Source organism: Colletes latitarsis, chromosome 1 (genome assembly GCF_051014445.1).
Source record: "Colletes latitarsis isolate SP2378_abdomen chromosome 1, iyColLati1, whole genome shotgun sequence".
NCBI classification, from domain to species: domain Eukaryota; kingdom Metazoa; phylum Arthropoda; class Insecta; order Hymenoptera; family Colletidae; genus Colletes; species Colletes latitarsis.
In genome coordinates, this window is record NC_135134.1 from 44,596,791 (window position 1) to 44,620,439 (window position 23,649).

Sequence of the window (23,649 nt, forward strand, 5' to 3'; positions counted from 1 at the left end):
TTCTGATAATCTCGGGGGACGATTACCTCGTATGTGATTATCGATATTTAACATGTTTGCAAATCTTTTGATTAGATTTTGAATTGTAAAACGACTTCTTTGCATTATTCATTATATCTTTGAATAAGATTTGCCTTGCTGATACAAATTAAATATTATTTTTCTTTCTCCAAACGCAATCAGACTCACAACCAACTATTGAAATTACTGTTGGAATCAGTGTGGCCAGATTTGGCGTAATTGAGTGCAACGACGGCGACATTAGCATTTTTACTTTTCGATCTATTATAAGTAACATAACGAAAAGAAAATATCGAACATTGTTTTTAGCGGAAATATACGTTTTGAGACCCACTGATCATATTGTGACTATTAAAAAAAAATTGTTTTTTATGCCTATTTACACACATAGGTACTGTTCTCCGCTGATTTGAAGTCCCGTGGCAGGAATGCGAGAAAAGTAGAAGGGATACACCTATTTTCACATACACATTCCTCCTCTTGCCCCTGTGCCGTCTCGCGGGACATCAAGTCAGCAGACTACAGTATGTACGTATGCTATTAACATGATTGCGTCTAAGCGGCTCAATAAATTTCAATGAAACTATACATTTATATTTTATGTTCTCGTTTTAAAATCTGATTAGATTTTGAACGTAATCAGATCAATAGAAAAAGTATTGCTTGCACGCTGACAAAAAAAAAAACTTCACTCCGACGCGTCACGCTGGTCACGCACCCCCTTCTAAAGGCATCGCACTAAGGGTTTGTTTGGAAGGAACGAGACGGCGTCGGAGTTTTCATTAACACATCGCGAACGAGAAAAAGACGCTTTTATAACACCACCGAAATCGCTTCGTCTTACAACTCGATTAAACCACAGTGCATGGTTACAGTGCATGTGTTTTAAAACGAATTAGAATTCGTGCGACATCGTATTATGTCTCACTTTGTCGTTCCTACAGTACCACGACGTAGATGCAACAAGACACAACATTCTGCTTCGTAATCGCACTATTTACAAAAAGCAATTACATTAGCAAAAATTTACAACAAAAAACTGATTAATAAAATACAATGATATTTACAACAAGCATGCAGTGTGCACATTGTTGTTTTACACATCGTTACATATTATTTTTGTATGTAACGTTAAATAAAATATATGTGTAACATTTGATTCTGTGTAAATTGATGTGGTTATTGAAAAACATAGCGGGAAAAAGTTAGTATTAATCTACTCCTGTAATAATTAATTCTTCTGTTTAGGTCATATCTGTAAAATATATTTGCTATTGAACGTTGCTATAGTGTGAACGGTATTGGCCAAGAGTGGACTCTCACTTTAACAAACTTTATTAATAAGTTCAGTTTCAAAATATGTAGTTTTTAGTTAACCCGTTCCAGTCAATTGACATGTGTTTAAATTTCATTTAATATAACTAAATTATTTTCTTCTTTGCAATTAAACGCATTCTCGCGTGCAGCTATTTATATTTCCTACCAGTTCTCGTTGAACTGGGTATAATGTATATTTCAGGCTTAGGGACTTTCTTCTGGATTCTAGTAATTTTGTTGTGTTGTTGGGGAATTCCATAGGTCTAACAAAATGCGGCGCTGCGTGTGTTGGACCGTTGGCAGTGCGGCTTGCCATACTATCTTTTGTATCTTGTTGGGCCGGCGGCGTGCGTGAAAATTATTGCCACTGAGAGTCAGCCTTGCCCACCGTGTTCAACGAATATGATAGTTTAAAACGGCCATACGCGACTCTCCTCTTATTTATTCGAGTCCCCGTCTTTCCGTGTGCACAAACCAAGGAAAACGACAATCCTCCGTCAATCTACCTTGCGTCGTCTTCCTCCATCGACACGTTCTCGAAGCTGCTTCCTTGGCCCACTCGAGGTATGTATCTTCGTTCTCATCTTTTGCACAATTTTTCTATTTCCTCAGTTACTAAATCATCTATTTTTCAATCATTCTTTCCTGATTCAGTTTCAACTTCACTATTTTGCAAATTTAAAACCACTGTGAAAGTTAAAACCTGTCCGAACCATTTATTTGAGAATTATGTGCATTTTTTTCAACATGATTTTTCGTAATATTGTTAAAATTGTCGATATCACCGATATAGTACTTATCTCTAACATTATTATTGTGTTTTGGTGTGTCTATATCTTACATTCTCATTTATAATTATTTTCACTAGCATTTTCCTTGGAATTTCAATTTGAACTAAATATTTCGTTACTTTTGAACATTCCACATTCTTCCGGTCCACGGTTATTTATATAAAACCTTTGATTATTTATTTTTCAGACATTCCAATTCTTTATTTTACTATTTTTTTACCCAAAACTGCTGTGAAAATTTGAACCTTACCACCATCTAATATTAACTACTTACTTAAGAATTTTCTGCATTTTTCTTAATTCGATTTCTTCTAATATCGTTAAAACAATCGATAGTATCGATATATATTCTCATTTCTAATTATTGCGTTTATCTTTCACCTTACACCCTTGTTTACAATTATTTTCCCTAGTATTTTCTTTGGAATTTCAATTAGGACTAAAGTTTTGTTGCTTTTTAATGTTTTATTCTGTTCTAACTCACGATTATTTATATAAAACTTTCGATTACCGTTTTAATATTAGGTTAGGATATTAAATCCTAGGTATCATTTCTTAAGTTAAGTGTAATATATACAAATTATTTCACAATTTCTTTTTCTTGAAATGAAATTAAATAAATTTTTTTTAAATCAAATGGAAAAGTGTAGTAAAAATTGTTCGATTGTATATTTTATATTCCGAAGTATTGTTTCAATTTCGTATCGCACTGTACCATCATAAATAAGTAACGATAATGTATATAGACGAATAGAAAACATGATATTTTGTTATCGATTAATACGTAATCTGTAAAATACTTATTTATAACGTGATTCCTTATGGCGAAATTTGATAAATGTTGGAAGTTTATCGATGTTTCATTATCGTTTGTAAAACCTATTTATCAGTGTTACGCAGAATCGTCCCCACTTTATTCTTATAAACATAAGTTTAGCTGCGTTATCGACAATAACACGTGGTCAAGATTGCTTTTCGAAACTACTCAAACTACATACTATCTTCCCTCGATTACCATAATAGTTAGTTATTAATTATTTTTTATATTTTCTTACGAAAATTTAAGATGAGCCAAACTGAAAGATCGAAAATATTATTACCTTTTTGTTAAGAAGAATAAACATTCTAATTTTCTATTAGATCACAATAAACCAGTAACTTTCATGCAATAAATCACAAATTTTTAATTTTCCTACATGAACAAGGGACGAATTTTACGGTTTGAATTTGAGTATTTTTTAATTTTCTAACATAATCGAAAAAATCGAATCAAACATTTGACATTAGATTACAAAAAGAACTGTGAAAACGAATTATACATGCGATGACCAAGATATTAAAATGTTAATACGATCATATTTAATGAGTATGTACAGTTTATTACGTTTTTTTTGTTGCGCTGGCAAATGTACGCAAATGTATACGTCTGCAAAAATGTGAATATATTTCACTGTTTTTCCTTAACCCCTTAAGGCCCTCATTAAAATAGAAAGTGACACTCCATCTTTGAAAACTCGAAAGCAAAGACACTCCAACACTGTGAAATATAAATAAGCGGATTCAGAATAAGTACTTAATTTATCAATTATAGAATCGAAGCAAAGGTAAAATAAAATTAATACTGAACCTACTGTACAGCATTTTATATTATCGATCATTTTCTTCGTTGAATTATTTTCAGTTGGCTGAGAAAACAAAGTCAACAATATTTTTGTAAGTTTTTAGAAATTAAAACTTTATATTATTATACCAGAAACGTGTATTGTATAATTATAGTCAACATCTTATTATTTGTTTTACGTTATTTATGAAAGACAGAAATTGGAAGAATTCTATTTCACACTTCAAATTAACAAAATAAAATATTTTATTTGTTGGAAAAATTCTTTAAAATAGTATTTTATTAGAATTTTACTGAAAAATTGTTTCTGTTATATGTAATTTATTACTAAGAAATAAAATAAAGTACTTGATTACAAGTAAATACAATTTATTTACTGTTTTTCAGAGAATCTAGTATTTGCAAAATGTATAATTTAAATTATGGTTCTATTATGCATTCTATTGTTATGTAGAAGTGTAAAAAAAGTTACATATACAAGTATAAGATGCAAATACGCTTCATTTACTTATAACATTCTAACTAAAAGTTTCAATCCGGTATCTCTACTACAAGGGTAATTACGGGGTGAAAATCATTTTTTGGTTTATCCTTAATATCTCTCGTTCTACTCAATTAAAGATTATGAAAACAAATCATGGTTATTCTATCGATTGATGTACATGTTTGAGAATTTTTTCAGAATTTTTGGATGCAAATTCGATTTTTAAAAAATTCGAAAATATTTTAACCGTCGATTTTTTGTCAAAGTTATCAAGTGACCACATTTGTTTTTATACAGTATAAAGCTCTCAAAAGAATTAGTAATCCCTAATTTTTTCAGATTTTTCGAAGGGGTGGAACGTAGTCAAAAAAATAAAAAATGATTAAAAAATAGTGAAAAAGCTTTATATTGTCTTAATTACTTACGTGACCACGCTCATATTTTTACAGCTATAGCGTAACATTATGACTATTAATGCGTAATTTTTTCAGATTTTTTGGAAAAGTGCATTATTGTTAAATAAATATGAATTCATATTTCCTACTTTTTCATACCAAAAAAGGCCGCACATGCTTTTAAAATAAATATAATTAAAATATATTTGTTTACATACTTTGTTAACTGGTCGCTAAATGTAGTTTCAAATATGTACGTGTGATACTGGACTCTAGTTGATTAGAACCACTACGGCGCAGCGCGATGCGCTGATTATTTCGCTAAACCATGCGCGACATTGCCAACATTTTGATCATTTAACATTTAAATTTTGTTATTTACTTTGTTCTATTTAAATTACCATACCTTTTTAAAAAACGTTATATGACGGAGAGGATATGCTTTTTTAAATTTTAAATTTTACAAACAAGTGTAAATTTTGTTTCTTCTTATTCATTAACCATTTCCTGCCGTGTGTACCATATTCGGTACACGCTGAAACTGATTATCTACGCCAAATGATATTTTTCTTATTAAGGGATAAAAGGGTAAATAAATAAATTATTAATACACAAATAGAAAAAATAGGTAAATTTTACAGATTTATTAAACCTCAAAGCGTGTACCGTTTTCAATTTTCAATTTGTTAATAATTACTAAACAAAGTTGCTTTTCATTCGATTAAAATTCATACTTTAATACTATTTTAAATCTAATAAAATTTAATTATTTAAACGAAACGATATCTCTCTGCGGATCTACTGAAAAATATTTTCTTTATTAGAGAAGATTGAGAAAGAAATTTATCGTTTACAAGCGTGGATAAAAACCGTGTTTTTCATTCCTTTATTTATTTCATACTTTTTCAGTTTTACTATTGTTGAAAATTAAGTAAAACTATTTCTTAGTTCGATAATAAAAATCTATTTATAAATCAATGTAGGCAAATTTATTTTGCCACTCAAAACAACGTGTTCCCTTCTCTAATTTTACTAAACGAGTAAAAATTAACGCGCGTTTAACGATATAAAGGACTTTGTACCAATCGGACGATATCTACTTCGTCACTGTGAAAATAACTCATTTTCTTCAATCAATAATCACGATATCGATTGAAACACTGCTTTATTACGGTGATCATTTAGATCTGAAAATAATGAAATTAAATAATAGAAAGTATAGATTTTTAAAACGAACGTTAACAAAAATTTTAATTCTAATCTAGAATGAATTAAATCGTAGATAGTGTTTGAAATACTCGAAAAATTAATAAATATTTTTAGTTAAATAATATAATTGATAATATTAGTTTGAAATAATTGTGTAATATTTAAACAACTTGGCAGTAATTAAAATTAGTTAATATTCATCGATGCTTCCATCCTAACAACGGAAAAAAAAAAATATTAATTCTGCTTAAAAATTGCTGATTATTTCATATGTAAATTTCGAATTCAATGGTCAAACAATATTTTATTTTAGACAGTAAGTGTATATTTGTAAAGAAAATGTTCGTTCGGAAAAATGATTTAAAATATTATGAGATACTTGTGAGCGACGGTAATTTGGATTTAGTGTGATTTATAACTAAAAATAGAGATCGGAAATTAGTAGAAAAAATTAGATTTTTGGTAAATAATGAATAGAAACGATAAAACCTCGAATTTTTTGTAGTAATTAAACGGAGGAACAAGATCGAGGGTTAAAGGTGAACAGGTTTTTGTACCAGACTGAAAAAAATATGAGTTTCTGATATAATTTATGTAGATATTTCGTGGCATTGGTATTTGACGCAATCGCTGTGGCTCCGTTTAAATATGTATAACGCTTTTTTATAATTTGATAAATACACATCCACGTAGAGCGACTTTTTTCACGCGGACAGAGTCCAATACAATTTCAGAAATCTTATGTTCGTTAATACGTGAATAAACATTTTCCTTCCATTTTCCACGAAAACAAGCACGCGTATGTATAATTTAAGAGCCGCACCTTTCAACGAATCATTGCTTTTCTTATAACGGGTAAAGTCTGACTGGAAATTTTGTAAATTTTTCTTCGAAAATTAGATCGAAAGGAGGATTGCCAATTTTTAATATTTTATACATTTAAAGATACTTAATACAAACAATTATATTTAAAAATGCTATAAACAAACTTAAACATATTATTACACAATTTATTTTTTTTTATTGGGTTTAAATATTGTACCGAATGTCGTTAACGAATTAGTTTGGATGAATAATAGAATTTAAAACAGAACGATGAACTTCAACTTGAATTTGAAAAAGAATCAATGGTCTCTTTTAGTATAAATCGATGTTTATACTAGTATCGAGAATAGGATCGAGAATTGATATAAAGTATACGTTTGATCAGTTATAAGAGAAATGTTTCGAAAACAATGCGATTTCTATCCTATACTATCTATTTTTATTTGTCGATTTGCTTCAAGGCCCACTCAATAGCCAACTTTGTTACTTTTATTCCATTCTACGCGGGCAAAAGAAAATCTTTCGTACGAAATATTTTTGTACAAAGCTTCGTATTAAAAAAATATTTAATAAGATTAAATATTTTTCCGTTTCGATGCATTTAGAAAGTTACGATCGATATATTTTGATAATAATCCATTTTCGAAAGAAATGGTCAAAACAATATGTTATATGTTAACTATATGTTAATTATATTTCATAAGTGTTTTCAATGTCATCTAAAAGTCCTTCTCTTTTTTTTTTCTTCCTTTTTTTTTCTTCTTTTTTTTTTAATGGAAACATATATTACTATTTGAGGACTCTCATTCTATAGAAAACAAAGAAAAACTTGTTGAAATAATTTTTGAATTACACTTTGCGTTAAAAAGATATTTAGTTAAAAGAATGCTTTGCGCCTGAATGTGTTAAATTTTTCGTTTCGAAAGTATTTATTAAAGCAATGCACAAAATTAAACGTTAAAAAATTAGCAGACTCGCCATAAATGTCTACTCATAATTTATCGTTTAAGAATAAATTAATCTCACGGCATTCTAATATTAACAAATCTATATTTCTTAACTTTCAAGTAAAATTATTCGATCGAAGATGGACAGTTCAATAATATTCGCCGTTATTTTATTGTTTGACGAACACAAAATGACTTATTCGTAGTGAAGTTTGTTATAAGTGGAAAGTAATGTTAACAAAAGCGCAAAAAAAATTAAAGAAACCTAAACTTTTAACGAGCTTGATGATTGCTGCTTTCTAGAATTTATGTGGAGATACGTCAGGTGATGTAGAGGTCGCAAACCTAACGATTTATTATGCAATGAGTCGACCACCTGTCGTTCTTCGTTTATTCCACAAACGTAACGACATGTCGCATTATCGAAAAATAGTACACTCGATTTACTATATTTGAAAAGTTCCGTCGAACCGGAAATTACAGTCAATCTTCTTCACAGACTTCCTAAAAATTTACCAAGTTGATATTGTAAATAACAAATTCTTTACTGGTCGAATAAAATATATCGCTTTAACTATTTAAATTATAAAATAGAATACTTTCTCTTTGTTTTATTCTATGTATAAATACACGTTTGAAAGAATTCGTGATTCAAAAATAAATTTAATAAATACAGGCTGTTGGTGGTTAACAAGTATATTTTGTTTCAGGTTAAAAATATAAAAATGTATTATTTACTGATAACTTAAATGAATAAATTAATGAATAAATATTTTTCAATAATTTTAAAATAAAATAATATTTTAATATTTAATATATTATGAATATAATATTTTAATATTTAATATATTATGAATATAATATTGTAATATTTAATATATTATGAATATAATATTTTATTTTGATCATTTAAAACATGAGATAGAATACTTTTCCTTTGTTTAATAAATACTAGTTTACAAGAGTTGTTGATTCAAAAATAAATTGCGTAAAGAGATATTATTGATAAAGGATGAAGATATTTTACGTCCTGTTAGTAAATTAAATATGATAGAAATATTTTTCAGTAACCATCGATTAAAATAATAATCGAATACCGAATAGACGAATAATGAATAAGATTTCATCCGTTGTTCCTTATTCGAAGATTTATTGAAATAAATGAGCGTTGGATAGAAGTTTACTTCGAATAACGAATAAAATCAATTTATTCGTAACCCACGAATAATGAATAAATTTATCTTATTCGTTGCCTTTCAGTTGTTCTTTGAATTATTGGGCATTCACCACGAGAATTAGACGAATAATGAAAAATTACGCCTAATGTTTTAAATCTATATTTTAAATACTCGTTGAAAACGTTTTTCCGTCATATAAAAGTCCAATTCCGACAATCGTCAATCCACCGTGTCAGCTTCTTTTTATTCTATGCTCACTGTTAATGGAGTCGTCCGGGTAGCATTTGTATTTGTCTGAATTTCTGATGCCATTAGTCGTCAATTACACTCGGACGTCGCTTTTATTCTCAGATCCTGTTCTTGGTTCGTCTTACCGAGCATCTGAATCAGAACAGAACCACTTTCTTCATATAATATTCGCGATTATATTTGCCAGTTATGTAACAACAACATTGCAAGGTTAATGGATTTCTTTTAGAGTGATTTCTAATACCAACCTTGCGAAATCACTTTCTTTTAACTGTTTCTACTCGTAACAATTCATGATTTTAATTATTAATTAACTAATCGTGGACAAATATTCGTTATCATATTTGTGCAGTTGTCAAACAATCGTCGTAAATTAATGGTAAACAATATAATTTGTCTCGGTATTTTTTAATATAGAAATATTTAATCTAGCTGGCTGATTTTTGAAAATCAATTAATTGGATTGAAAAATGGAGTAAAAAACGAATCTTTCTCGAATATAATACTATCGCCATAGTTGATCGATTGAATATGATTTAACTTTTATTCTACTTGACAGAATTTTGCAATCTTATGAGGTTTAATTTATTGCTCAATTTTGCATCGTTGCAAAATACTGTAAATAACATTTTGGAAAAATTTTATGTGAACGAAATTTCATTAATTTCATAATCATAACAGAAAAATGAAAACAGTAATACATTCCAGCCAGGTAAACATAAAAGTTGTAATAAGAAACAATGCCGCGTAAGCACAAAGGAATTGTAAAAATTAGGTGTTTAATATACTAGATGTCAACAGAGATAAATCATTCGATGAAAACCAATTTTCTTTGTTAATTTTTGTATTTCGGGAATATTTTTACCAACAAATATCGTTGAAATCGAAACACAAATAATAATTCCGAATGTCATTACACAATTACGTAACTTATTCACAGTAATTTTTCATTCTCATTCAATTTATTCGTAATTTTTATATTTTTCTCTCAAAAATATGGCAAAAACTTATATTTGTAACTTTAAATATTAATTAAAAAGGTTAGGTTCCATGTGTACATTTTTTTCAATTATTTTCGAATAGTGTATTTCTATAATTTATTTATGCCGAGTCCTAAAATAACATTAATCTTGTTAACGAAATAGAGTCACAATTATCGTTTAATTACGGTGTAATCTTAATCTTAAATGTTTGAAACATGTAGTAAGTGATTAATTATATTTTAATTATTGCGTGATTACGTGCAATCATAGCGTGACCAAGTTATCACAAATGAAAACACAAAAACAATAAATAGAAACGTGCAGTTCTTTTAAATGTAAGGTCTTATAAATGTATAAGAATAATATTAATTAATTCCCAATTAATTGTCGTATATAACAAATTAATATTTGTGCTATATTCTCTGAAGAAACAGTTTCTATGTAATGTATAATGTATATTCTGTCCATAAGAAAAAAAGAAAAGAAAAAACGAAATGCTTGATGCACGTTATCTTTATTATCAACTAACATACATGTTACATCGACATATCGTAACCAATAAGCGTGGCCCTGTTGGTCTCTGTCTCTGTAAATCAAAATAATTTTTACGAGAACAAAACGATAGATTTAACATTCGCGACTGGGCTGAATTTGTACCATGTAAAATGTACCATCGGTGGTTTCAGCCCATCGTGAATGTGTTAACGTTTCAATAAATCAATAATTGTAGATTTAGTAAATTATTCAAACGTCCCATAAATTCTCCTTTGTATTTTTAACAATAAAATACCATGACTTGTGTTTTCTGACTGAAAGTCGACATTCTGAGAATATTTCTCATTAATATGGACTTCCAGGAAGTAATTATTTCAGTCCAGAGTATTGACTTTAAACCAAATAACTATAGTTTCATTTAAGGAAATTATTTTTTACGTTATTTCATTGACATAGGTCTATTCACGCAAATTATGTAAACGAATTCAAGGTTTTCGTGTTGTGAATAAGTATTCAAAATTGTTTCGCGTGTACGACAAATTGACATAACTCCTATTCTAATATTTCCGCTTCTTACAAACTCGAAATTACTATTTGCGGTTTTTTTTGTTTCTATTTGCGGTTCGCAAAATTTCGAAACGTGTTTCGATTCAAATTTAAATCAATTAAAATACAACAGAAATTATTATTATTATATTGTTTATATTATTATAATATTACTTTAAGGCTTGTTTAAAAAAGAAAATATCTTTGTTGTTCCGTAACACGCATATACTAGGTACAACAATAATAATGTAGATTATAAAACTTCAAAACAAAATGATGCATTTGTATACAAACAAATGTTGAAATTACCACAGTTCTTTTACTATATTCGTACGTAATTTTGAATTCCATATGCGATAAGCGAATAATTGCTATTAAATAAGAAATTATTGCATATCTTTGTATCGTATACAGTCAAATTTAAAATATTTTAACAATATTTTAGGAAAATAATTCTTTAGAAAAGCTAGACTTTCAAAGGAGTAAATTTAATTAGCACAATCTGTAAGTGTAAAGCGAAAGTCTAAAAACTTGTTCATTTTCTGGTTTTAGTAAGTTGGAAGTAGAGAGGTGAGGAAGGCCGTGTAACGTTTTATGGGAAAGAGACTAAAGAAGAATATTCCAAGATGAATAAGGTGGACTACATGGAGGTCACAGTACCGAATTATTCATACGTTTTCAACTTCGAGGAAACTTTTAAGCACATGGACACAAGAATCTGGATGATAAATAACTGGACAAATGGTTTCTACTATTGTGCCATTTACGTGATTATAGTGTTTGGTGGGCAGCATTACATGTCGTCTAGACCAAAGTTTGAGCTAAGAGGCTTGCTTGCACTGTGGAGCACACTGCTTGCAACATTTTCCATTATTGGATTTACTAGAACAGCGCCAGAATTGATCCATGTGCTAAGGCATTATGGGTTTCACCATAGTATTTGTATACCTAGGTAATTCCACCTCTTTTTTCCCCCCCCTCCCCCCATCCAAATAATCTTGAAAACAAATTTTGTGTCGATCGTTTCCTATTTTACAAATATCTATAAAAAGAATTTGATTTCATTATGTTTATACTTGAATCATATGCCCTGGCACAGTATGCTAATGCTTTTACATTAATGGAAAAGTATCCTTTCACGCAAGAAATAGTTTTTTTCTTCTATTATATTGCTTTCTAACGTTTACACCTTAGTTTCCTATACTTGTCATACCTTTTAATGATTTTTGAAAACAAATTTCGCGTCGATGCATTGTTTCATATTTTACAAATATTTATAAAAAGAATTTGATTTCATTATGTTTATACTTGAATCGTATGCCTTGGCACAGTATGCTAATGCTTTTACATTAATGGAAAAGTATCCTTTCACGCAAGAAATAGTTTTTTTCTTCTATTATATTGCTTTCTAACGTTTACACCTTAGTTTTCTACACTTTTCATACCCTTTAATGATTCTTTTTAATGAATATATAATATTATATATTTAGGTATAATTACAAGTTGTAACAAATTTTAATTGATGTCTTCCCTTACATTTATGTATTTGCGATGTTCCGTTATTATCGTTCTGCATTATGTTTTTAGTATTCGTCGGCTTGTTCACTTGTCTAAATGAGACTATACTAAACGATTGTGTTCGTCCAGTTCGTACAGTTCATATTCATTAATGACGAATGTTTAAAGCACACATTTTAAAATACATTTTTGATATTTTTCGATGATTCGACGAGAATTTACTCTAAAATGTTGTGGAAATAAACTTTTTGTCAGGAATCTGATATAGTAGTATTAGTTTTTTGGCGAGGAAGTAAATTAATTCTGCTGGATTTGAGCGTTGAGTGGAAGAAATTGCAGATGAATATAGTTAAGTATATTTTGTACAGTTTCTTTTATTCGATAGTTTGTACCACTTAAATAAAACAGTAATCGATAAACTATTGCAATAGGTTTTTAATAAGGTAGTACAAACTATCGCGTGGACAAAAATTGCAAACGAATAAACTTAAATATATTTTGCAGTTTTTCCACTCAACAGTTTGCACTACTTTGTTGAAAAACCATTCTATCGTTGCTTTTCAATAAAAAAAATAACTTTTCCATTGAATTGTAATATCGAGCGGAACGAATTGCAGAAGATAGTATATTTTGTAATTATATTGCAACAGTTTTTCAATAAAATAGTACAAACTATTAAACAGAGTAAACAGCAACTAATACATTTAAATATATTTTTTACAGTTTTTTTCCACTTTATATTTCGTAGAACTTTACTAAAAATCTCTTGCAATGCCCATTACATTTTACAATAAATTAAATTGATAAATTAAATTTTATTACCAAATAAGAAACCCAATGGCGCCCATCGTTACTAAATATGAACTACTATACTATCAAACAAATCCCATAATTTAGTATTTTAACCTGAAGTACAGTGGTACGCGGGATTTCGAGATTTCGAGTTTGGGCGGAATTTCGAAAGTTTTGATCGGAATTCGAATTGATCGGTAATTGTTAGCGATCGAACAGGATATGTGAGATTGTCTCAAGTTCATGTAGCTATTCAGAGAAGATTAAAAGACGGAAAGGAAATGCGATAACAATCTTTAAAATAAATTTATATTTGCTATATTTAAAATTTGCAAGAAAGATTACTTCTCTTAATATTAATTTCAATTAGTATAATACGAAATGCTTAAAACTTACGATTGGTCGTACTTGTAAATTTAGTAAAATTTAAATAAGAAGATGCTGAATGATTAAAAACACATTCCATATAAAGTTTTACTTTATGCTTCATCGAAAAGCTCTACTATTTTTTATTTTGGTGTACCTCAAAAATAAAAAATACATTGAAAAAGCATTTATACGTATATACAGGGTGTTCGGCCATCCCTGGGAAAAATTTTAATGTGTGATTCTGGAGGTCAAAATAAGACGAAAATCAGGAATGCCAATTTGTTGATCGAGGATTCGTTAAAAAGTTATTAACGTTTAAAGTTCCGCCTGTAGAACGGCAACTTGAGAACAGCTGCGTACGCACGATAGTGGCTCTCATTCAGAAAACTGTAAGGCTGTCGATGCGTTAGTGAGTAGAGTCTTTCATACTGAGTAAGAACCACTATCACGCGTACGCAGCTGTTCTCAAGTTACCGTTCTACAGGCGGAACTTTAAACGTTAATAACTTTTTAACGAAGTCTCGATCAACAAATTGGCATTCTTGATTTTCGTCTTATTTTGGTCCCTAGAATCTCCCATTAAAATTTTTGGAGTTCGTTATCACGAGATTTCGGGACAATCTCTCACACCTTCGCCAAACGACGATTCCAAATGACATCCATCGTAAAAAGCTTGATATCCAATTACATAGGAAGTGTTGATTTTAAACAAGATTGCAAAAATTGTTCGAATCCAGAAAACTCACTTATCAAATTAATAATAGTTTTCTTTTTCTTTTCAGCTTTATTGAGAATAACTGCGTGTCTGGTTTTTGGACATGGATGTTCGTGCTATCGAAGCTTCCAGAGCTCGGCGACACGATCTTCATTGTGCTGAGAAAGCAGCCTCTCATCTTTCTACATTGGTATCACCATATAACAGTGCTTCTTTATTCGTGGTTCTCGTACGCGGAATACACAGCGTCTGCCAGGTGGTATATCGTAATGAACTACTTCGTTCACTCCATAATGTATTCGTATTACGCTTTGAAAGCTATGCGTTATAGACCGCCTAAGTGGATCGCGATGTTGATCACGTTGCTGCAGATAGCACAAATGGTCACTGGCTGCTTTATAAATATTAGAACATACCAGTACTTGGAGACTGGTCAGACCGACTGCCACGTGTCACGTATGAATGTGAAAATCAGTCTGCTGATATATTCCAGTTACTTTATTCTTTTCGCTAAATTCTTCCACGACTCCTATCTGGTCAGCAAGAGTAGCAAGAAACCGACCAAAAAGAATTACACTAATGGAACGTTGGAATACGATAAACTCAAGGCCAACTAAAAGCGCACTGACTAATTCTTTTTTCTTTTTGGAAACATTTTCTAGAGACGGTTTGTTCGTGATATTTCTTGAAAATGCTTTCCGAGTCATAATTTTTTTCTAAATATACAGTTTGGGAACGGTTTTAAGAAAACGGCATCTTAAAAATGTATTTGCAAACTCGAAGTCACAAAAGTTTTGGGTTAGGGTGTGAGAGTGAGAACGCATTGTTCAAAGAATATAGCACACTGAATTTTACTGATAATATCGAATATTGCACACTGAATTTAGTATAATAAATTTAATGATAACCTATTTAACATATTTAATGTTAAATGTGTTGTCGACAGCGACGGAGAAGCTTTATTAGAGGCATTTCTGGATGGAAATATTTGTTCGTTCTAGAAACAATTTCTAAAGAAGTTTCTCGACAACGTTTCGTTTTTTGTTCTTTTGGGTAATATTTCATGGAGTTAGAATTTATTGTATAAATCTTTGGTAGCACGAGGATAGTAAGAGCGTAATTATTTAAATATATATGGTACGTTGCATGGATGGATTATTTAACGACGGAATTATTTAATAATCAAGGAATATGTTGACCATAGCGCATTTAACAATAAATATGATATTTTCTACTAAATTTATGAATATTTGACGTATTTATAATGGTACGTAACACGGAGATGAACAAAACATGGTCGATTATGATAAGGAATGTATGGCATTTTGTATAAGTGTAATGTAAATGATGCTCCGAAATATGTATCGTGATCTAATAGAAATCTTTCTTTACATCGGTTGCTTGAAACTCTTTTTTCTTCTAGTATAAAGCGTACTAGAGTTTTTTTTTACACCGGTAATATTTAAACATCGATATGGTGGAGTCGCATTATACAACCGAGGACGCTTAAATTATCAAAAAATGGTGAAACAATGCGACTGAACGTATTAACACTTTCACAATCGCTGACACCAATGTGGTGTCATGGGCATGCCAGTGGTTATCTGCCGGCGACACTCACGTGGTGTCATTTGTAGGCCAGTCGCTATTTGCCGGTTACACTCACGTGGTACCATTGATAGGCCAGTCGCTATTTGCCGGTGACCTTTCATCAAAAAGAGAAATATTAAATAAATGCGGAATTTACTTAAATGGCGTTATTTTATAAAAAGCAGTTAATTTCATTATGTTGTCATGAATTTTGTTTTATATTTGTACGTTTCAATAATTATCACACAAAGGGAAAATATTGTTGTATAATAATGTTGATTATTAATTTATAATAATAATGTTAATTGTTTCATGAATTTACGTAAAGTTTTTTCTTCCAAAATATTGCCGGCCACTGGCGACGTTTCACTGCGCAAACATGCGGTTGTGAAAGTGTTAATAAATAGTAGGAAAGAAAAGACCATTCCAAAGCCTCGTATTAGTGAAAATAAAATTACAAAGTTGCATTCGACGAGACCAAAAACAAAAAATTATGAAAGGTCAGGGTCTACCGAAATTTCGTTAGACCTAAAAAAAAATAGTAAAGCGGTGGACAACCAGTCAAGATTAAAATTATAATCCTCTGAAAAGAAATAAATATTTATTATTTCCTGTCACGATTATTTTATTATACCACCAGTTTAATGAAAATGGGCTGTTTAGTAATGACTTCTAACGTTGAAATTGCAACCAACTCTGCAAATATATATTTTTTTCTATGAATTGTTTGTATCGTTAAAATTTGTATTATGAAATAATTTTTTGCCTTTTCGCATTCAAATACGATAGAAAGAATTGAACGAGGCTTTGAAGAATGGGGAAAAGTGTTTTTTTTTCTAGAGAAGATTGTGAATTGCAAAGACTTTGGAAGCCTATAAGTTTTCAATGAAAACATAAAATTTAATAGAAGAAAATATTCGAGGAGCATATAGTTTCTCATTTTTAGTTGATTTAATTAGTATTTTTGCGAAGCTGGGCGTATAAACTGACCTATTCTAGTCGTACGGTCAGGGTGGGAGCATTTATTAGCTAAAAAAAACGGGAGTGTATTCGAACGTGCTTAAATGTTAAAAACGTTTGTCCACAGATTCGCACAAATATAGAATTTCGATGCCAGTTTACTAATGTATATATCTATACTTGTAATCATAACTTAAACCATTGTTTATGAATAGTTCCTTTATTTAATTCAGACACGATTGACCCTACTCTTTCCTTCGATTTACATTTTCTTTTGAAACACCCTGGGAAAATTTGAATTTTATCAGGAGGATAACAGGGTCAATTGTTGTAAATAATTGTTTTGTTTTGATAACGGGTATCCTATTTGTATAAAACAAGAAATATTACCGATCCAAAAACCTTTTTTTGTTCGTTTAAAGTTCGATAAAATTAGTCCAACGGAAGACATAATATTTAATTTATCAGGAAATAACCGATACGTTAGATCCAAACAATTCGATTGCCTCGATCTGTCTATTTATCTGATTTGATAATATTAATTACTATAATGATGTCATCCGAGTGTGTGTGTTTCAATTAGTGCGGTGGTTCTTAACCTAGGACTTCACAGAACTTGCACATAGCAATTTTTTAATATTTAGTTTTGTCGCGTACATTGTGCCTAAAAACATCTACTTTATTCAGTACTTTGAAACGACGATGTTAGAGTATAATGGTTCTTTCGATGTTCTTAATACTGGGTCTTGTACAAAGATATTACGATCTAACGATCTCCTTTTTAAGAAATGAATTTTGTAGAAGTTACGGGAACTCTTAAATATTTTTTTTTTTATTTCGATGATATTGGATAAATGATCTTTCACTGTTTAATATGAGTTGTAACTAAGATCGAGACCTAATCAAAGATAAATTTGTCGATCTTAGAGCCAAAAGTTTGCTAGAATTAAAATTAAGAGTGGATTTAATGTCCGATATAAATCTCAGTTAAGAACTTTTAGATCCAAAATTAGCTATAATTAAATCTAAGAAACTAGTTACATTGCATCTACGATCCTTTCCTATACAATTTAAGTTTCACCAAAAGATAAATTCATTGATTTTAGATCCAAAAATTAACTAAAATCAAAACTAAAAATCAATGACGTTGGATTTACGATCATTTCCTGTCCAGTATCGATCCCATCTAAAATTGGGACCCAGCCAAAGATTGGACTCGTTGATCTTAGATCCAAAAATTTACTAGAATTGAAACTAAAAAAATCTCAGAGGATTTTTATGTTCCTCGCAAGCTTATCCGTGCAAGTTTATGGTTGAAAAACGTTGTATGAAAGGGTCCACGATCTCCTATTAGACTGCCATAAGGGAGTCCGTGGGAAGAAAGGTTGAGAACCACCGATTTAGTAGATAAGAATTGAACGTTCAATTCCAAATACTATCCTCGAAGAGAAATCTTTAGAATAAATAAATAAAAAAAAACAAACGATTTTATAGGCAATCCTTTCTAGCAATGAATTTATAATTGTTATTGTAAATTGATTGTAAAGCTCGGGGAAGTACGAAGATACGTAATAAAACGAGACAAATAAAAGAAAATGTGTAATTATAGTCAGTAAAAAGTATTTGCAATAAACTAAGATCCTTTCTTTTACGTTTTATTCTGTTATTACCTTTTAGTGTTGAAATTAATATCACTAAAATGGTACTAGATAGAATAAACAATATGCATTTTATATTTACTGTAAAAATTGTCAATAAATCACAGTAATCCCATTATGATACCATACTAAAAAAAAAAAAATGATACATATACAGGTTTTCATTCCATGGAGCAAAGTATTTTAAATTATCACTTCAAATATCATTCTTTTTACAAAATGAACATAAAAATTGTAGATTCTGAGAGATAAATGCAAAAAATTACAATAATTTAATTTTGCACTGTATGTATTACAATATTAATATTAAAAAATCTTTTCAAACATTCCATTTGATCTATCTTTACTTAATTTCAATTTGATCAATTTTTCAAGTGTTTCACTCTCTGCATTTCACACTGAAAGCGAATGCAATGGAAGTTAAGTTCCATTTGCAAGCTTTAGCAATTTTTTTCCCATTCAACAACCTTCTGTTCTAAACAATTATTGCAAATACTTAATTTTCTTTATCATATCAGTCTCGATGTTAAGGATTTTCCTTAGTCACGATTTAATAATTAGTTGCATTTTCTGTTGCTACTAATTTATTACGAATGATTAGTTAATCCAGTGTTTCTTTATTACTGATTCGTTACTATTCCCAACGAAGAAACGAAATAAATTCGCAAATAAAATTGGCATTTGTACAGTTAGAATAATAATTAAGAGCTAAGTATAGCTCTTAATATAATAAGTATGTTATGCCAGTAGAATTGTAACTGTGTCATTCTACGGCAAATCGATCACTTTTTTTCTTTGATGTCTGGAATTTTATTCAAAATTGAATATAACGTAATCCATACATTAGAGATAATCTAAGTCTATAGACCGTATTAATTTTCATCGACGACAAAATTCATTTAGGAAGGCCAGTTTCCATTTGATAAATTAAACTAAAATAAAACATCTCAAAACGATGAATAGTTTACGAGATAAATATTCCTAATTATAACCCATTTTCATCAAAGTTGTAAACTTCAGAAACCTGTATTTTTTAAACAAATTTGAAATCAATAGAATAATGACTTAAATTATCTCTAATGTCGTATGGACTACGTCATATTTAATTTTGAACAAAATCCGAAATATCAAAGAAAAAAAGCGGATCGATTTGACGTGAAATGACCCAACTATCAATTTGAAGGTGCAGTTTTTGTGGGATACGAAAACTAGTTTTCTAGAAGATAAACGAATAAAGACTAATCTAGTTGATTTATTGTTTCTATTTTTTGTTCATAAGCAAAACATGTTCACCACTGTTATAAGTACAAATACAAACTACGAAGTTTCAACAATGTGCTTGGGCACTCTAAATTTTTCAATTCCATTCGTGTATTCGGCTTTCTACCTTAGTGCCTCTAAACGAATGAAAAATATTTAATTTACTACAGAATATTACTATATTTCGAAGGTTATAAGATGTGTTTTTTTTTTATTATGCGACCATTGTAACTGGCTTTTATGATTATCTTGTGAATTGTATCAACTATTATTTGTATATTGTAATGTGTGGTAATCTTAGGGCACTCGTTAGTAGAGTCTAGCTTTTCCAATCATCCATAATTTATCAATTTTGAATAGAACAAAGTTTACACGAAAAATAAAAATTTTCCTATGTTATAAATCTTTTCTTAACTTTCTAATTGAATCACGAGTCGCAAGTGGAATTCTTATCAGCCATTAAACACGAAACTAAGCTGAGCTTATTATTTATATAAATTCTGCTAAATTTGTACGATCGAACCTTCGAATTTTTCTGTACGGAGATATCATCCATACGAATTTGAATTCTTATTTCTTTGCACTAATAATAAATGTTACGTTTCTGAATACAACAATATAGAAATTATTCACCCCAAACCTTTCCCTGTTAGGATTACACGACCTTAAGTAAATTTTAATGTTTTTCAACACTATTCCTACCAAAACTGTTGATAGAATTAAAATTTTTAACATAAAGTTATTTTCCAAATTTGAAAATATAAAATATGAAAAATAACTTAATTCGTATTAATAATTTTAGTAATAATTCGGAACTTTTCCCTATACATGTTTCCGCCGTTCGGTTTTAGTTTTTGAGAGATTTGCGAAAAATTGATTCTCTATAAAATTAAATTCTAATGCCGTTAGTATTAATTTGAGTGTCAAGGGGAGGGGGGCGAGGCCCTCCTAGTTGTGGGTCGGAACTTGTGTAGGGGCCTAATCCTAGGGTTAGCCCCCCCTCCAAATCCCCCTTCGCAACTAACTCAGGCCTAACCGGTTTTTTATATAATATGTGTTACAATATGTACACATTAAATTATCATAATTATCGTATATAATCAAAAATTCGTATAACTTCATTATAGCTACATTTGGTATTACTCTAGCGATTCGTACACTTTAAATGTAAAACGTATTATCTGTCTCCTTATCACATGTATACTAATAATCCGAATCAAGAAATGGTGTTTAGTATCAAGGACTAAAGACAGTTGCAGATATTTATATGATAGAATGAAGTATGAGGGAAATTATATTTTGTTAACGTTTTTGGAAAGTTTAAGGAAAGTTGCTTAGAATATTGAAATCTTCAACATATTTCGATATCATCCAAACCGATGAGGCGGCCATTATTTTGAATAATTACCATAATTTTATACTTATTTGTATTCAAATTGTCAAAAACCACCTTTTAAAATTTTAACTTGAAATTATTTTCTAAGTTTATTCATTTTTCTTTGATCGAAGTTCTGACTTTTCTTTAACTTCGCCACAGTTATTTGTATCTAGACAAAATTTATTTGTAAAAAGTTATTTGTATAAAGACAATTTTTGGTACAAATAGTATTAATGACTATTGATCGCGTGATCAATTAACATTTTTTCTGGCACCAGTGATAAATATGATAGAAAAACGTTATTGAACCAGGAGATTGAAACAAACTCGGTTACAAACGATCGTTAATTTGTGATGACCTTACATAACCTTGATTTGAACATTGTCACTATCGTAAACGCTGCAGTAGCCTAATTATCGTGCAGAGAAAAGAACAAAAAAAATTCCGTTAAACAAATAAAGTAACTCGAGAACTTTGCAATTTTCTAGATTGTTTCAAATATTATTCGATAACCTAGAAAATTCATAACTTTTGAAAAATCTCGCGACTCGTAGCGTATCGTCGCGACTCGCGTTATTCCGCTAATTTAATAGAAAAATAACTGATTTCAATTTGATTTCTGGCGTAGACTGGCGTAGACTGGCGTAGACTGGCGTAGACTGGCGTAGACTGGCGTAGACTGGCGTAGACTGGCGTAGACTGGCGTAGACTGGCGTAGACTGGCGTAGACTGGCGTAGACTGGCGTAGACTGGCGTAGACTGGCGTAGACTGGCGTAGACTGGCGTAGACTGGCGTAGACTGGCGTAGACTGGCGTAGACTGGCGTAGACTGGCGTAGACTGGCGTAGACTGGCGTAGACTGGCGTAGACTGGCGTAGACTGGCGTAGACTGGCGTAGACTGGCGTAGACTGGCGTAGACTGGCGTAGACTGGCGTAGACTGGCGTAGACTGGCGTAGACTGGCGTAGACTGGCGTAGACTGGCGTAGACTGGCGTAGACTGGCGTAGACTGGCGTAGACTGGCGTAGACTGGCGTAGACTGGCGTAGACTGGCGTAGACTGGCGTAGACTGGCGTAGACTGGCGTAGACTGGCGTAGACTGGCGTAGACTGACGTAGCCTGACGTTGACTGACGTAGACTCGTCCGGGCGATCGCGGTCTGGTCTTTATACGCCTTTTCCCGATCGTCCGTTTTTTTCTTCAAGCCGGATACAAAATTCTCGCGCGCGCGTGCCGCGGAACGTTCTCGATTCTTCGAAACTACGTTCCACGACACGTGCTCGCTATTGATTTTTGCACCCGGCCCGATTCCTTCAATCGATTGCGGACGGCCCGATTTCGAGAACGTTCGGCCGGTATGATTGTTCCGCATCGGGCGGAACATGCTCCCCCCCGTTGATCGCTATGATCGATCAACCTTAATCGCGACGATATATTACCTAATGCTACATTTGAGTCTTTATCTTAATCCTAGGAATGAGTCTAAATGATTTTACACTATTATTCCGATTCTACACTCGGTAGTGGCGCTAATTGTCGGACGTTCCGCTTGTAGACGCCATTCGCGGTTTGCACGGTGACCGTCCGGATGATGCCGTCCGCTCCTAGATGCACCTTCTCGACTCGTCCGAGATGCCATTGTAATGGTGGAAGATGATCAGGGATCCTTCCTTGATCTTGTGCGACCCCTTGGTCCACCTTGGTCCAGAAGTCCTGCTTAACCTTCTGAATATGTTGCCAATTTGACAACCGATTGCTGGGAATGTTACTGAAATCGATCTCGGGTATGCTCGTCAAAGAATTGCCAATCAGGAAATGGGCAGGAGTCAATGCGGAAAGATCGTTGGGATCAGATGACAGAGGAATTAGTGGACGAGAATTTAATGTGCCTCAACTCTTTCGTCATTCGCTAACTGGTGAATGCTCCTGATGGCGAGGAACGGTGCGGGAGATAATCCGAACGTGACGGTGTTGAGTTCGTAGGTTTTTACCTTGTTGTCGTTGTCTCGCCACAATATTCGCTGGTACCGGCGATCTTCGGGTCTTACGAGAAATTGACGATACATTTCCTCAATGTCTCCAGTCAAGACATATGTGTGCGATCGAAACCTGACTAGGAGTGCGAAGATGTCTTGAATCGTCGGTCCAGTTAAAAGGGTGTCGTTTAATGATAGTCCGCTGCTGGACCTTGCGGATCCGTCAAAAACGACACGAATCTTGGTTGTCGTACTGGCCGGTTTTTTGACCGCGTGGTGGGGTAGGTAGAAACCTTCCGTGTTGCGAGGCTCTACTTCACTCATGTGACCTAGTTCCAGATATTCTTTTATGACTTCCGAATATTCCCGTT

The 23,649-nt window shown here is 31.5% G+C and overlaps 1 protein-coding gene across 1 annotated transcript; it reads left to right on the forward strand.

The window, feature by feature from the left end:
* The first annotated feature begins 1,690 nt into the window (after positions 1–1,690).
* LOC143342815 (very long chain fatty acid elongase 6) lies at positions 1,691–15,747 on the forward strand. The gene is made up of 3 exons (XM_076767117.1): positions 1,691–1,902; positions 11,614–12,013; positions 14,523–15,747. Exons 2-3 carry the CDS (start codon positions 11,688–11,690, stop codon positions 15,070–15,072), a joined length of 876 nt encoding a protein of 291 aa, XP_076623232.1. The 5' UTR covers positions 1,691–1,902; positions 11,614–11,687; the 3' UTR covers positions 15,073–15,747.
* The last annotated feature ends 7,902 nt before the right edge of the window (positions 15,748–23,649 follow it).